We start from the raw sequence: 15,965 nt of genomic DNA, 5'->3' as shown, positions 1-15,965 counted from the left end.
TCTCTTATGTTTGGAACTTTGTAAAACGTATCTCATCTTTTGTAATTCCAGCTCCACATTCCTTCTATGCTCCTCCTTTGCCTCCCTGAGTCGGACCTTGAGTTCCCCCTGCACACGCTTCAGCTCAGCCCTGTCTCCTTCCTTAAATGCCATGTTCTTCCTATTAGAGTGTCCTTGGCATTGCTGGTTACCCAGGGCTTATTGTTAGGGAAGCAGCGCACAGTTTTGATAGATTTGATAAATATGGTTCCAAATTGGGCGACAGCCAACATGCTGAATCTGAGGCTTCAAAACCGTAGTCCAATGGGTGATGTCACGATGACGACGTCCGCTTCTTATGTACAGTCTTTGGGCGACAGCAGCAGGAGGTGGAGACCAAAAGCTGTGGTCCAGCCAGGCAGTTTCCAGCAGCCTTGAAAGAATTTATGTTCATCATGTTACATCCAGCCTGAGTCTACCTGTAGTTTTGTGGACCACCTAACATTACAGTACGCAACACAAATTTGACTTATTCTATGTATGTAGCAAAACTCAGTTATTTCACTGTAAGTACAATGAGTTTGCGCAGGTGTAACATTAGTGAGACATATCGGTAACCAGGGTGTTGTGTTCTGAAGGCCAGCGTTTCTAGGTGAACCAAGTGTGATGAGGATGCAATTTGTGTCCGGAGATTTGCAAAACTGTGATTTAGAATGATATTTGAGTGCGAACAATGCGACTGTGCTTAGAGTTTAGCAGTTTGGAGTCTTGTTGTTGATACATGAGCTTCATGTTTGTAGATTTGTGTGCATAGTTCCATTGTTTGTGTGTATAAAATGTAATACCGGACTCCTCTTCACTCCCAAGCAGTCGACTCGCTCCGGAGGGGCTTGTGTTTCCGAGCGGCCACTGTACTAGTATGTAGGAATCTGAGATGAATTGTCTTTGCTTCTAATTAGAGGGAGCTACACCTCTACAATAACTGGCTTGGAAAACAGGGGGTTGTGATAAATAAGGCCCTGGGGCCTCATTACAGAGACTTCCTAAGTTTGAAAGACTGTCTCTTCTTCAGGTTTCTTTCTTTTAGCTATTACAGAATGTTCTGAACCTGAGACGGCAGAAAGCCTTTCCTCCATTCAAAACAACTAAGAGCAGCAGCACTGTGACAATGAACAGGGGGGACAACACGAACACTGACATATAATGATTGAAAGGCTGCTCAAACAGTGTGATAGAGCTTTAAATTGCATGACAGGTCGAGTGCCGATAAAATAGTTGAATTTACAGTTAAGATTTCTTAAGAGAGGAGGTCTTAGATGGGACAGGACTAAGCCATCTGTAATAGGAAGATAGAATTGTCTCTGTCTTTCAAACTTGAGATAGTACAAGCAGTTAGGATAGTTTCTGTAATGAGGCCCCAGGGCCCCGTTTGTCATACATGAATCACTGATTCATTCCATTGATTATTTCACATGTCTGGATTTTTCAGTTCTTAAAACTGTCCAGCTGAAATCAAAGTCTGCTACAACATTCATATCTGCTCTGTGAATCACTTTATGAAAAAACAGGGAGATTTTGTTTTGGTTTCCTGATGGCGCCCCCTAGTTTTGCATTAATTGGACAGAATACAGTTACGTATCCATTTACAACCACATTAACTTCCCCACTAAAGTCTCCTTCTTATCCAGCATCAACACACGACATGTTGAACCAACATTAACAAGTGACGGTATAGAGGATTCATAAACTTTTAGAATAATTACAACAATTTATTTGTCACAGAAAAATGCTTAATATCTAAACATGGTAAATTGGATATACAATCAATTTGAATCAGTACACTTATAAATGTACCAATTCCATTTAAGTTGGGGATACTGTGAAGAAAGTGAAGAAAATACAAAATAAAAGTATCTTATCAATTAACAGAGTTAAAGAGCACTGGTCATTAAATCCTGACATTTCAAATATACAGTATACTTAGATTGAAAATGTACTGGATGTGTATGGCCGCTGGAATCTGTTCAAAGGAAGACACAAAAAGAGTTACTGCAGGTAGAAGAAGAAGATAACAAGTATAACAAACCTGTTTTTTAGTAAAAGACTTGAAACAAACTGACCAGTCACTCGCTGTGTGTGCGGTAGTCTTTCATCCAACCCAGACCCTCCTTTGTGGAGCCTGTAGTGGACAGATGGTCAGGTCACACTTTATTGGTATAGCACATTGTAAATCAATCACACAGGACCAAAGTGCTGAACAAGCATAAGATAAAGGTAAACATACCACCTGCACAGGTAAGTATAGGGGGAGCCAAAGAGAGCAGGCATCCCAATGACCCAGAATAATTAACATACTTGATATGAGATCTTTAAGGTACTTCTGACATCTCAATATATCTATGTGTAAGTGTCATTATCTGCAGAACTATCAGTGACTCCCTGCTGAGAGGACAAACCTGTTCACACAAACCTGTTCACACTGATTGATCAGCTGATCCATCACAACATCCCAGGCAGAACACCAATAGAAATCCCATGATTCCACAGAACTCTAAACAAGCGTGTGTGATACTATACACTCCAATAAATAAGGCATCAAAGAAACCAAAACACTGGGCGCAAAGCAACAATTACGCAAACACAAATTCTGGTTCCTGTTGGGGAACAGAGTTTAGTGAATAAAAACACTAAACCTAACATGCACAGGACAGTAAAACACATACCGGCTCAAATCAATCAAACACTAATGAGAAGAGGTGAAACCTCAGGAGTGATTTAGATGTTTCTGTCTTCTGGACAGGTTTTATATGAATCAGTATCTGTTCCAGAGAACAAAGACTTGTTCTGGTTCTGAGACCATCATGTGATTGGTTGACCTCAGTGCAGTGGAGATGCAATAGTAAACAAAATCTTCAAATCTATCCTGAAACCGAGAGGAAGCCAGCGAAGGGAGGCCGATACTGGTGATATGTGATCTGGTTTTCTGCTCCCAGTAAGAAGACTTGAGCTGCATTTTGTATTAATTGCAGACGACGAAGAAACGACTGTTCTTCACCCACATACAAAGAATTTACAGTCCGAGAGGTAATAAGAGAGAGAATAACTCTCTTTAGGAGGGGGATAGGCCTTTACCTTGGCTAAAAGTCTAAACTGGAAAAGTCTGGTTTTGACAACTGAACTAATTTGAATGAGGAGATTGTGAGAAGATAAAGGACCAATATGGTCTCATTTTCATTGAGATTAAGAAAGTTTAAATCCATCCAAGTTTGTTTTCATTTAAACATTTCACCAAAGGCTGCAATGGATCATTGTTTTTAGAGGCAAATAGATTTCTACATCACCAGCAAAGCCTATTAAATACACTACAAATGTGTAAAAAAAAAAAAAAGAATCAGAGGAGCTCACCTAGTGGCTTGTATTCACATCCGATGTATCCCTGGTAGTCATGGTTACCCAGTGTGTTCAACAGGTAGTTGTAGTTGATCTCTCCATCACTGTCGGGCTCATTCCTGCCAGGAACCTGAGCGATCTGAACATGACCTGAGAAAGTTTTCATTCTGATTAGCTCCAGAAACTTCAGTGGGCATTCTCGGGTTCTCGGGTCAACAACACTCTGCTTCACATCTTCACATCATTACAGCCGCACAGCTTCATCCTCACTAGCAGGAGAAGCAACAAGCTTCCCACTTTGTGTGGTTTCTTCCAAGATCTCAGTCACAAAACAACACACGAGCAAAAAACACCACGAGTTTGTCAGGTAGCTTGACCTGAACCACGGTAAGGTCTCGTTGCATCGTCAAGGTAACTGTCTTCGAACCTGAAGAAACCAACTACAACACTATTCTTTATCAAATTATTTTAAAATAAACAGTGAAAATGTCTTTGTGTAATATGAAAGTTGTCACTCCATCTGTTTAAGAAGTCCCGTTCAATGTAGCATAGTTAAAATGAGGTGAGGGTAAATAGATATCTAAAGGTCACTGGGATTGGAGAGAGTGGTGGGGGATTTAAAGAGGAATTTAGCGGATCAGATGGGATTCAGTCAAACAGATTTTGTAGCCAAATAAGCAACTATACTTCCCAGACATTCAACATATGAGGGGATAAAAGAAGCAACAAGAGGTTTGAGTGAAAGAGTAAATAAGAAGGGAGGGAGGGGTTGGAACACAATATTATATCTTACTCACCAATTATGGGCAAATACTTGTTTATGTTTTGTGTCAGGTTTCCATCCATTATCTGCCAGTGAAAGACATCCTGAAACAGTTGAAACATCTATAAATTCACTCACTTCAATGTATTTGTTTGGCTCCTTTTCATTCCCAAGCTCATTTCCGAACACTCACCATTTGCAGCTTAATGTTCGGCTTTCCAACCTTCTCCAGGATCGCAGCGGCTACAGACACAGAGTTAAGACACAAACAGTGAGATCAAACACTACCATCAAATGTGCTGAGCACACTATTACACCATCCATGACATTTCAATTCATGAGAATGGAAGAGATTAAATTACAGCCTTAAAACTCACATCAGTGGGTTTCCTTGTAAATGGTGTTAAAGTGACTTATTACTGAGCATCAGAACAGTGGTTGTCTTAGACTTTCTCGTTGTCGGTCATTTTAATTGGGTTGTAAAAATTCAGCCATAATGTATTATCACACATCGTTTTCATTTTGAAATGTTCATAAATCATAGCCTCAGCATCTTTAAATTCAATACATTTTTGCTAAATTCAGTGAATGCCTCCCCACTAGCTGTCCCTGTAAATCCAGTGTGAAACCAGCTAAGTGCATCGGACCGAGCTACGAGGGCCGGACCCAACGTCACTTATAAACATTCAAAGCTTCCATTGAGGTTTTAAAGTGAAGCCTCCAGTGTTTGTTAAGGCAGCTGTGAGCCTCTTTGTGTTTGTGACGCAGTGAAAACATGAAAGGTTTAACACCAGCAAATATGGATTAAAGCAGGATATTTCTTTGATGAAAACATGTCAATTTTGGAAATGAGCCGCAGAACACACTCACATCTTTCAAATTTCAGTCAATGACAAAGACATTCGGTTAGCGTGGCCTCTGTATCAGAAATGTGGAGTGAAAAGGACAAAAATCACTTCACCCCCTCACACACTCACATCCAACATGACGACCAAAGTTCAATGTGACTAGAAATGAGGCGGATGGTGAGTGTAAAGTGTTCTTTGACAGAAGAACCCGCATGGTGTGAACGCTGCGTTACATGGCTCCAAAGTTTGGATTTACTTTGCACATTGGCCATGTCCACTGTGTTTCTGTTGGCTGTGGTCCGGCCCTCCACTGCTCTCAACTAGAGGCAGGACGATATGGGATTTATCGCGGCTCACAATGAAAACTCACAATAAGTCGATCTTGGTGAATTTCCATTATCGGGATAATCGTAAATATCAGAGTGACTTGAAATAATAATACTAATTTAAAAAATACAGGATATGAAAATAATTGTTTTTATTTATATTTTGTTAATGCAGGGAAACCTTATGATTTATGATTATCTTATTTAAGATTATTTCATGGTTTTCATTAAAAAAAGATCCGTCTCTTACATGTGACGCAAAATAAAAATGAGTTTCTTAACAAATAAGATGTAAAGTCATGCCAGTATGTTTTGCTGTTACATTTTAGGAGTTTTAACCATATTTTGATAATCATCAGGATAATATTGTGAATCACAATAATTTTGTCCAGGATAATGTCGGCGTGACTTTTTCATATGGTTCCATGTCTAATCTCAACTAAATGTGAAATCTGGGAAGCATCACAATTTGAAGATATTGCACAATAACAACCATAACTTGAAAAGGCCAATTAAATATTCTCCAGTAAACGTGGCCTTCATTTACCATCTAATAATCGATAGAGGGACTGAGTTTCATTCTGCTCCTGGTTCTCAAATCAAGACCCCAAAAAATGAATAATAGATGAATGAAAAACAGCATTTAAACCAATTGCCATACTTAGGTCACAGCCAGATTTGACCATTTCCCAACACATTTGCTTTACTTTGCCTGACTTTGCCAGCAGCAATAACACATGAGTGTAATTGTTCCTGGCCAGTGACGGTGTCTTACCCTGATGAGGAGAGTCCAGGAAGTACCTGGGATCTGTAATCCTTGTGTTGATTGGTTCAATCAAACCGGTGATTCCTTCCTGTGAGGAACAGACATGTTTCACGTTAAAACTGAGACCATAGTCGGACCTATGTATGTTAAGTGCTTTAAGTAAACTAATTGTTTTGTTTTTTTATCAATTTGTATCTGTGCATAACAGAAATGTATGGTTATTTACATTTGGACATCATTTGTTCCACGCTGTGATGGCAACGCCCCCATTTTGGCCAGGGAAATTTGTTGCACATGTAGACTGGAATACCTACAGTACATTCACATTTCTCACACACATTTTTCTCTTCTCGTCAGTCATCAGGATAATGACAATTCTGAAAAGTCTCCACGATCAGCTTGTCTTCATATCCCGATATGTGATAAAACCTTCTCCTTGACATCGCTACTCCTACGTTTTATTTGCAGTGTCCCATTATATTTCTGTAAAAATCACTTTGTTTGTACTGCTGCGAGTTTCTGTTGTGTTGGACAGAAAAGGTCACTTACCTTCGAGAGGATATCAGCAGCATAATTTAGGTTCTGCACAAAGATGCCCTCCATCTCCTTGGCAACTGCCGTCCTGTGTGAGCCCACAGGAACTCTTCCTGCCATCAGGTGGATCCTGAGAAATTCATGGAAAGTTGAAAAGGTAATAGAGATGTATGGACTCACCACAAAAGCTCTCAAGACAGAACTGTGTGAGCAGCAATATAGATTTTTTGCATTATAATGATTTGACTGACTTCACTTTCTCAAGATCCTCTTTGAGATGTTTCTACACCTCGACTGGAGTCAACATGTGTTCATTTCAATTGTTTGGACATGATTTGGAAAGACAAACACCTGTTTACAAGGTGAAACGTATCTTCCTGCAGAGCCCTGAGACAGGGACCCGGTCCCAATGTCCCCCCTCAGGCCTTAAACCCTGGACCCTCAGGGACTTAACTGACATCACAAACGGGAAAGCAAAAACATGTTATGTACAATTGTACATTTTTTTTACTTTCTGACTTTCCAGAATCTTTTCTTACCAACTTCAATAAGCAATATTTGAATAAATACTTAATTTAATTAAAATAATTTAACCCACTCCTCTGATTTCAAGTGTTTTTATTAGATCCCTAATGTTAATGTTTCTGTGTTAATGTAATACACCAGTCCTCTTTGTTTACCTTTTTGTAATTCCTCTGGGCTTCCCTGTGTTTACCACTATGATTTGTGGGTAATTCCCTCAGACAAAGTCTGCAGAATGTAGACTTATGGGAAGTGTGCACAAAGGGCTCAAATGTCTGTGAGAGAGTCCTCTAGCACTCTGTGATTCCACACTGGGACACAATTAAACATTTTTAACGGACCGGCCTCAAAATCTGTGAGTGTGGAAATCTGCTCCAGAGTTCAGGACCTCAGACTGGACTCAGGTTCAGCAGCCAACAGGACGATGGCCCCTGAGCACACAGCCAAGACCACGCAGGGTTGCATAGTTCATGTGAAGCACATTGCCGTGTTGTTCAAAGGTGCTGTACTAATACAGAAATCCTTAGTATGCACAGGTAAGATGGGGATTTGGGGCTGTAAAGTTCTCTAACAGTACCTTTTGCAGTCCAAAGCTCGTGCATACTCCAAAGCCAGATCCAGACCCTGTCTGAACTCTGCCTCTCGTCCAGGAACTGCACCAAGACCGAGATCTCCTCCCTTCACATCTCCTGCAACACACATGTAGCTTATCACCAGCTGTAGCTTTATGAACAACCCCGTCAGAACGGTGGTGGTAACTAGCAGCTCAGGTTACCGGGCGGCGTGTTGATGAGGACCACCTCCACCCCTGCAGCCCGCCTGGCTCTCTGCAGCTCCTGCAGGTCGGAGTCGTAGAGCCAGGCTGCCTCCACCGCTTGGAAGCCGGCGGCGGCGGCGGCGTACATCCGCTGACTGACGTCCGGAAGCTCCGTGAACAGCCAGGAGATGTTGGCGCAGAACTTGAGCGGAGCCATCGTGGGTTTTAGAGACCGACGAGCTCAGATTAATGCGCAGCCATCTGTGTTAAACTGTGTTAGGCAAGAGCATACATTGGTAAAGCAGCACAGTTCAACAGTTTACTAACTTAGCGTTGCTGCCTGCTATCATGTGATGTAGTGCTCGTCTATTCGTGGAGTTACGGTATGGGTGCTTGGAGGGGCCAAAAAGTACGAAGCGCCGCTCGTTTTAAAAAAAAGTTTCTATTTCATTTAACAAGTTAAAAATCACATTATATAGTATTATATGTGAAATTCTATTATAATAATACATCACGTTATTTCGCTGTAATCTTTTTTTAATAAAAAAAAAAGCTGCAAAGTTTAAAATATACACTGTTGCCCATAAAGTTGGAATATCTTGTTTTCAGACCCAATCCTCTGTTTATTCTTATTTAAATGCATCACTAATCACTTTAGACCAGGTGCAATGATTACATTATGTGTCCCAATTACCCAGTTGAGATTAATTCATGCATTACATTTGTTTGGTGCTATAAAAGACAAGACATCGGCAAATTATAATTCATTATTCAACAGGCGACCCTGTATAGCCTATATATCATATAGTGTCATCAACAGTTATCTATTGACAAGTTCGTATTACCTCCTTAAGGGTTTGTTTTTCTTACAGTTCAACAATGAGTACATTGATGATTTGAATTACTAGTAATATAACATGAAAGTTAACATGGGCATAGTCTGGGTCAACCTTTACAAGATTGCATTAAAATCTTCAGTCAATGACTGCGAAAGGACTTTTCAAAAGATTTATTTCCACTTCCTTACATTCTTCTTGTAACGTTAGCTACTCCATATGTGAACTTTGCATAGTTGTGAAAAAGATAATGAGAGTTTTATTTTTAAAATGTCAGCAGAAGTGTCTGACTTGACCTTCACGTGACTGGCCCTGCATGTGGGTCTGTGAAATGCATAGGCGTAATACATACAGTATATATTAAATAGGTTGAAGGCCTCAACTTTGTCACTGTTGGTTTATGGACTATGGAAGTGACCATATTTGGACTGCAAACGCCGTGGTAGCGACCTGTCTATCACAAGGTACTCATAGACGATAAAGCATAACCTGTTTTATGGTCTATTTGACTGTAAATGGACCATAATTCACTAATTGAACATCATGCTGGATTGAAGAAGACTTGAAACTAGAGATTAAGACCATAAACTCATGTTTATAATGTTTACTGAGATAATAAATGTAGTGAGAATTAGTGTCATTTTCTCATAGACTTCCATGCAATCAGACTTCTTTTTGCAACCAGAGGAGTCGCCCCCTGATGGCCAGCAGAGAGAGTTTAAGGCACTTTGACAATGGCTTCACTTTTCAGAACCGGACGTTGCCTCCTGGTTTTAAATGAGCTTCCATCCATTCGAGCGTACCGAAAAAGTTACATCAGACAAAGTACCCCCGAAGAAAACTGGAGTGGACACCATCCCTTTGTTTCTAGCGCTGTCTGTAATACCATTATATCATTTACAAAACAAACCCCCACATTAGGTGATTAATGATTAAAGATGATTCCTTTGAGAGGATAACAATCACAGTATAAAAGGTTGTTCTTTTTAATGCAGACAGCCTTGTCTCAGCCGCTGTGACGCATTCTCTTCAACTGCAGCGTCTGAAGGACGGGCGCTGGATTGGGACCTTCAGTTTGTGTCTAAAATCCAGTTTCTTCTTAAACCCATCTGAGCAGCAGCAACCATTATTCTGCCCTCGACTATAAATGTTCAAACTCTTAAAATAACACATTTCACTTCCTTAAAGTTCAGCTGAAACTTGATTTCAAGAGCATCTATCTTCCATATGATGACGTATTTCACAGGATAGGAGGCGGGACATAACGTTGGGGTCGCAAACATTATCAACCTTCTTTAAAGTTGCAGATTGATTGATTGATAGATGGATGATATTATTAGTTTGTTCTGGCTGATGTAAACGCGTCATATTTTCTTTTTCAGAATTTATTTTTGTATTATAATGTAAAAAATACAGAAAAGTCCATTTTTTTGGTAATTTTGACCGGGTTGTGATCTAAAAAATGCATTTTTCCTTTCAGCTCAACTGTATTTTCATAGTGACATTGGTATCCAAAACTGGCTGGCTCATCAGACCCTCTGCCAGGTTTAGACGTGTGTGCTCCCACACACCTGTTAATGAGGCCACCAGCAGGCCAGATGGCAGCGTATCCGAGTCCTCCAACCACCAGCCCTCATATGTCTGTACACTAACAAGCCTACAATGGGTCGGCAAATCCAGGCAGGACATCATATTGATTTCTCTTCTTCAGGCTGATGTTTTCACTGAAAGCTACTAAATGCTGATGGATGCCTCAGCGGCTGCAGGAGGAAATGAGCAGAGACCAGGTCACATGAGAGGAAACGCTATTCTGTGTTCCTAGTGAGCTTTTCTTCCTTGTGCTGTTATTGTATATTTTTGTTCGGCTGCACTGTTTCCAGTTTTTCCAGTCACATAAACATATCTCTACATCGTGCAGCGAAATGCTTTCATCCAGCACTGTGCTTGACATATACATTTCCAACGTACAAAAATGCAATGTATGTAACAAAGCAAATAGATAAAACATTAGGTGAAAGAATATGTGCAAATATATTAATTATGGTCCAGATATTATGATATCATGGTAAATATTTTAAAGGGATAATCCAGTGGTGCCAGTGTCATGTTGAAGTCGGTTCCCCGATGGACGAGTGTTTCCCTCCTATTAAAAAGATAGGGTAAGGGTTCGGGATTAGGCTGAATGAACCCAAACTAAACAATTTTGCTGTGATTTAAATCCAGTAAACGGATGAAAATGATCCCAAATATCTGTGTGTGTGGTCAAGAGACAGAGAAAGGGAGGGAGGGAATATTATATTGAAAGCAATGTTATCGCTGCCAGTGTAGCAGTGTATTATGTTGGGCTGCTGGGTTGTCTTTTACATTCACATATACTGTCAGATACCATAAACCATGGGGAAATGTCTGGCAGTCATGAAGGTCTGAGAAAGCAGCATGAGGCCCGAGAGTCATCATCACATGCAGGTTTCCATTTGAAATGTGGCGCTGAACTGTCAGATAGGTGAGCTGTTTTAGGCTGCCGCTTGCCTTTACAGGTGTCCAGAGTCACTGCTGGCTTCATTATCTCTGAGCAAACAGCCCTTCTGACTTAGTCTAATATATGCAAATGCTAACATGGTTGCACCTCTGACGACCGCTGATAATGGCAGTTTAGCTGCTGTTGTGTCATACACACAGTGCTCTGGCTGTCGGAGAGGCCCGTAGATTCACCCTGTCATCCAAGGCAGAAATACTACAGGAAAAACTAAACATTGCTCACTGAGAAGCTTGTCTCTTCTTCAAACATTCATTGTTCACAACGGCAACGGTGCAAAACCACAGGCTTCATGTTAAACACAAGGAACAAGTAGTCCGCATCAATCAATCAATCAATCAAGATGCATCGGAGTCTTTGAACAGTGGAAACTATTATAGTTCTGGCATTTCTAGCGTTTTAGTTAATAACTATTAGTTAATACTTTTTCTCGTAGGATGCTGGAAATGTTGGAGTTCTGACTTGCCTGAACGCAGGATTTGAACATGATTCAAGTCCTCTGTGCTGTATTGCAGACAAATTGTCTACAAGTGAGTCAATACAGTAAGTGGTGATTCAGGTGGTTCAGTCACCTGTTTTAGAAAACCAGATATGGCCAATTTCATATTTCCCCTCTCAATTACAGATGATTTCCCCGTCAGGAAGAGAAGTGTGCCTCCGCGATGACTACTGCTGACACGCTCCATTAGTTGAGAGGTGTTTTTAGAGCACGGAGCCAAAAACATACAAGAGAAGCAATCACTGCTGATGTGCTGGATCGATGGTCTCTGAGAGAATTTGCAACAAATAAATAAAGATAGAAAAGAGAACTCTGCTTACCAGGTATCAGGATGTCGGAACAGATTTGACTGTGCAGATACTTTTTTTTGCTTAAAAAACATGAAAGTTGGTGAAAATCCAGACCACTCTCCACTTTCCTCGACTGTTTGGAGATAACAGGGAGGAAACTGGCTTAATCAGGGACCAAATCAGGAAAGCACTTACGATGTGAACCAAAACAATGAGCTGAAAGAGGCCGTCAAGTTTGGTGTGAACACACCGTAACATGAAGGAAAGGTTTGCGTCTTGTGCACACAGTCAAGGAGGGTAACGTGTGTATTTTGTACTTACAGCAGTATTAATTAGTCGTAAGTGTTTTTAATCTGCACCCAACCATCCTTCTTTTACCCGTGAAAAACACGCTTCACTCTTATCAAATGAAGCCAAACAATAATCTAAGTCTCCTACCAGGAGAGGTTAGCGCCGACGAGGCTCAGCACCAAACAACCAGGATCAGCGTTCTGCCAACCAATCACAAACTCTGATTTCCCAGGAAGCACCTCTATGTGAGGACAAAGCTCCTCTTTGACCTTCCACCAAGAACGTGATTGTTTGATTTGTTTCACACGTAAAACATGGTTGATTCCACCGATCCTAGAAAAAAAATCATGTATTTGGAAATCTGCATGTAGCTGAGATCTTTGGTGTCAATCTGCATTTTATTGTAAGAGGAAGGGGTTTCGATCATTTTTCCTTGATAATTGTGCTTCTTCTTTGTTAGTTTTTGATTAGGAATGCGTTCTTATGTAAATGTTCAAACACTTTATCTACAGTAAGCTGCTATCAAAGCCGTTTCTTCTGCTTGCATGTGTATTGTGTTGCACATCAGCCACCACAGTAGCACAATTCATTAATTGGATTTTTTAAATACATACTTATTAAGTTGGAAACTCAAACCCATGCTGTCCACCTATGTAGATCTTTTTGTTCATGCCTAAAGAGAAATTAAAACACTTGAAAATAAATCCTCCCCCAGAATTTAATAGTCTGAATCTAAAATCTCTTTTATAAAACTGTGCTTTGAAGATTGCAGCATGGCAGGATTTAAAAACAAAACTTTACTAGAGCGATGGTCTTTATCTGCAGTACAAAGAGAAGTCTTTTGAAATCATACAACATCATTTGTGCCCATAAATGAAGAGCTCTGCGGGGCCTGCACAGTGAGCGCTCTCCGTGTTCATGTCAGTGGGGTTTTACTTTCAACTTATTTAGTATTTGAGTTATTTCCTTTGGAAATCATCAGCTCCCACCGGGCTGTTCAGGAGGCTCGTTTCAGTGCTGACAGTCTTCTTACTCATGTTTGAAAGCTTGTATATATATAGACTCTCCAGCTTTCCCTCACCAACACCCTGTCATACAGTTATACGCCGTCCTCGGAGCTGCCATACACCGGGTCTGTTCTGTTAACTTCAGCAGCTGATCTACCTGTCGACTGATGAAATCATACATGACAGCACATGATATAATATAAAACAAAAACATCACAAAAAGCATGATTTGAGAAATCAGCTGAAGAAAGGTGCCAGATTCAGACCATGGCTAGGTTTACATATGAAAGTAAAACTACACACTTAGGTTTAGATACAAAAACAGTTTTTTTGTTTCGTAAAAATCATCTTGGCTTAAAATGATTACGAAATTGAAACCAAACAAAAGCACCCTTCACATCAGTCTCCTGGTGAAAGCTCTGCTCTTTTTCGACCCGTCCACCACCCAGACCTCCTCCCTATGTGGACCCCCGGAAACCAATTTGTGTCATAAACATTTCGGCCTCCAGGGGCCACAAGTGACTCTCTACACTTTCTTCTTTTTGTAGACAATGTATTCACATTATGCGTATGCATCATTATGTTCTCACACTGTAGGGATGAGGTCTTGCCTGCTGAGCCATTAAGGTAATCTTTCTCTCTCAGCAAGCATCTTCGCGCTGTATTACATGATGGTAGAATATTTGCTGTAAGTATCTGCTGCCCACTCAAAGGTCCTGCAGGGTTTACTGCTTTAAAACAGGGAAGAACCAGAAGATACACTCTGTAGATTACGTGATATGTGATTTTTCCGTTTCAATATATATTGCGATATGAAAAAGTAAAATGTTTACGCTAAATGTACATTTTAAAGTGATATGTACAGATTTCCATTAATAAACTGACTGGTTGTATAGATATGAAACACCCACAGAGCATGGATAATGAGACGGTGCATCCAGACGGGTCAGGTAGGTTGGGGCCCCTCCCACTCTGCACAATCTGCCTCGGTTCACAGTTGAGCCAGGAAGCAGGAAGAAAGGGCGACGTACTACAGAAGCAGCGAGGTCAAGGAGTGCTGTTCTACTGGGAACTGATCTCGCTGGGTGGGGGGGGGGGCTCCTCCCACACAGAGTAAAATTATACGGCAGATAAACATATCTATCAAATACTGGACGAGTCATGAACATGAGAGTATTCTTTTGTATCAAGCAACTAAATAGTTGTAACGTTATGTGTTCGACTTGAATTGACGTCACACGTCCTGCGATGTGACTATAGGACATGCACACATCGCACTTCTGTATCTGTAATCAAAGGACTGTTTTTTTATGTAATATTGTTTTGAGAAAATTCAGTGTGTGTTTAGTACAGATGGATTCATGTGTTGGTGATGTCCGTTTGCACTTTGGAAATGGTCACGACTAGCTGTTTCCCCCTGCTTCCAATCGTAATGCTACGCTAGGCTAACCGTGTCTCCCACTCAGTACATTCAGAAACGAAGTGAGTAAGCATTTTTCATATATCAATACCTTTTCTCTAAATTATTTGATTATTTCAGCAGATTACACTGACAATTCATCTACACCAATAAAATAAACACAATAAACACAAAAAGCTGCAGTCAATTTGAATCCCAGAAGAGTTGAGCCGTGTCTGTACATTGCAGTTATGTATCTACATGTATCTACTTGCACCTTTTGATTGTAATCCAGACATGAAGACATGAGCTCAGCTTATCTCTGAAAGACCTCTGAAACATATTTCCGTCTTCTCCCGATGGTTCAGGTATCAGACAGAATGGTGATTCATTTGTCACGTTTGTCTGGGGGGTAAATCTCTGCTCCAAACACAGATCTTTCCATTAATGAGATACACATTAACACACTAAACTGTTGGGGGGGATTTTAGTCTTTTCTGGTTGAAGACTTAATAACTAAGCTTATATGCAAAATATCAACACAGATTGCTCTGAAAATGAAGTAGTGTGAAGATGGCTGCCTACATGAAAGACATGCTTGTATCTGGAACTGACTTATCCCCCCAGCTCTGCTGTAGCGAGATATGCTACATTTAAGACTTTAATTGTGTGTTCAGACATGCCAGAGAGGAGGGGGAGGGGCTTTCCTCCATGTATACACCAACAAGGTTGTATCAGTCATGGCTGAAATAAACACTATTGCTGTTTTGTACATGTTGTTAAGTCCCAAATACACAGAAAAACCAAACACTGTCTTGTCTGAGTTTATAACATAATCAAGGCCGCTGCTCTGTGAATACAGTGAGCTGTATTTACTGATGTTTGGCTGAATACTGTTTACAAATAGGAAACTAATAATTACAATATACAGTATAATTATTGCGGGCTAATATTTGCTCTGTTTTCAGCTTAATGTGTGTTCAGACTGAAGAACACCAAACCCAAATCTACATTTTTAGGTTTAGACAACAAAAACACATAGCTGTGATTACTAAAACACCTCTTGGTTTAAAATAATGGAATTAAAACCAAACAAAAACACCCTCGGTTCACACGGGACACTAACTCTGAAAGCTCTGTATTATTAGACCCGTCCACCACCCAGACCTCCTCCAATCAATTTAGAGCAAATGTAATCCATGACAAAATCTGTTTCCCTTGG

At 40.4% G+C, this 15,965-nt stretch overlaps 1 protein-coding gene across 1 annotated transcript; it reads right to left on the bottom strand.

Moving 5' to 3' along the window:
* Window positions 1–1,738: 1,738 nt before the first annotated feature.
* hyi (hydroxypyruvate isomerase) lies at window positions 1,739–8,254 on the bottom strand. The gene is made up of 9 exons (XM_084010850.1): window positions 7,904–8,254; window positions 7,706–7,817; window positions 6,622–6,736; window positions 6,082–6,160; window positions 4,326–4,375; window positions 4,167–4,236; window positions 3,385–3,519; window positions 2,100–2,158; window positions 1,739–1,999 (listed from the first exon to the last, which is right to left on the bottom strand). The coding sequence occupies exons 1-8, from the start codon at window positions 8,100–8,102 to the stop codon at window positions 2,103–2,105; spliced, it is 816 nt and encodes a 271-aa protein (XP_083866976.1). The 5' UTR covers window positions 8,103–8,254; the 3' UTR covers window positions 1,739–1,999; window positions 2,100–2,102.
* Window positions 8,255–15,965: the final 7,711 nt, after the last annotated feature.

This window comes from Eutrigla gurnardus, assembly GCF_963514095.1.
Source record: "Eutrigla gurnardus genome assembly, chromosome: 6".
Classification (NCBI taxonomy): domain Eukaryota; kingdom Metazoa; phylum Chordata; class Actinopteri; order Perciformes; family Triglidae; genus Eutrigla; species Eutrigla gurnardus.
Note: the sequence above shows the minus strand (reverse complement) of the source record. Positions and strands in the feature narration are given on the sequence as shown.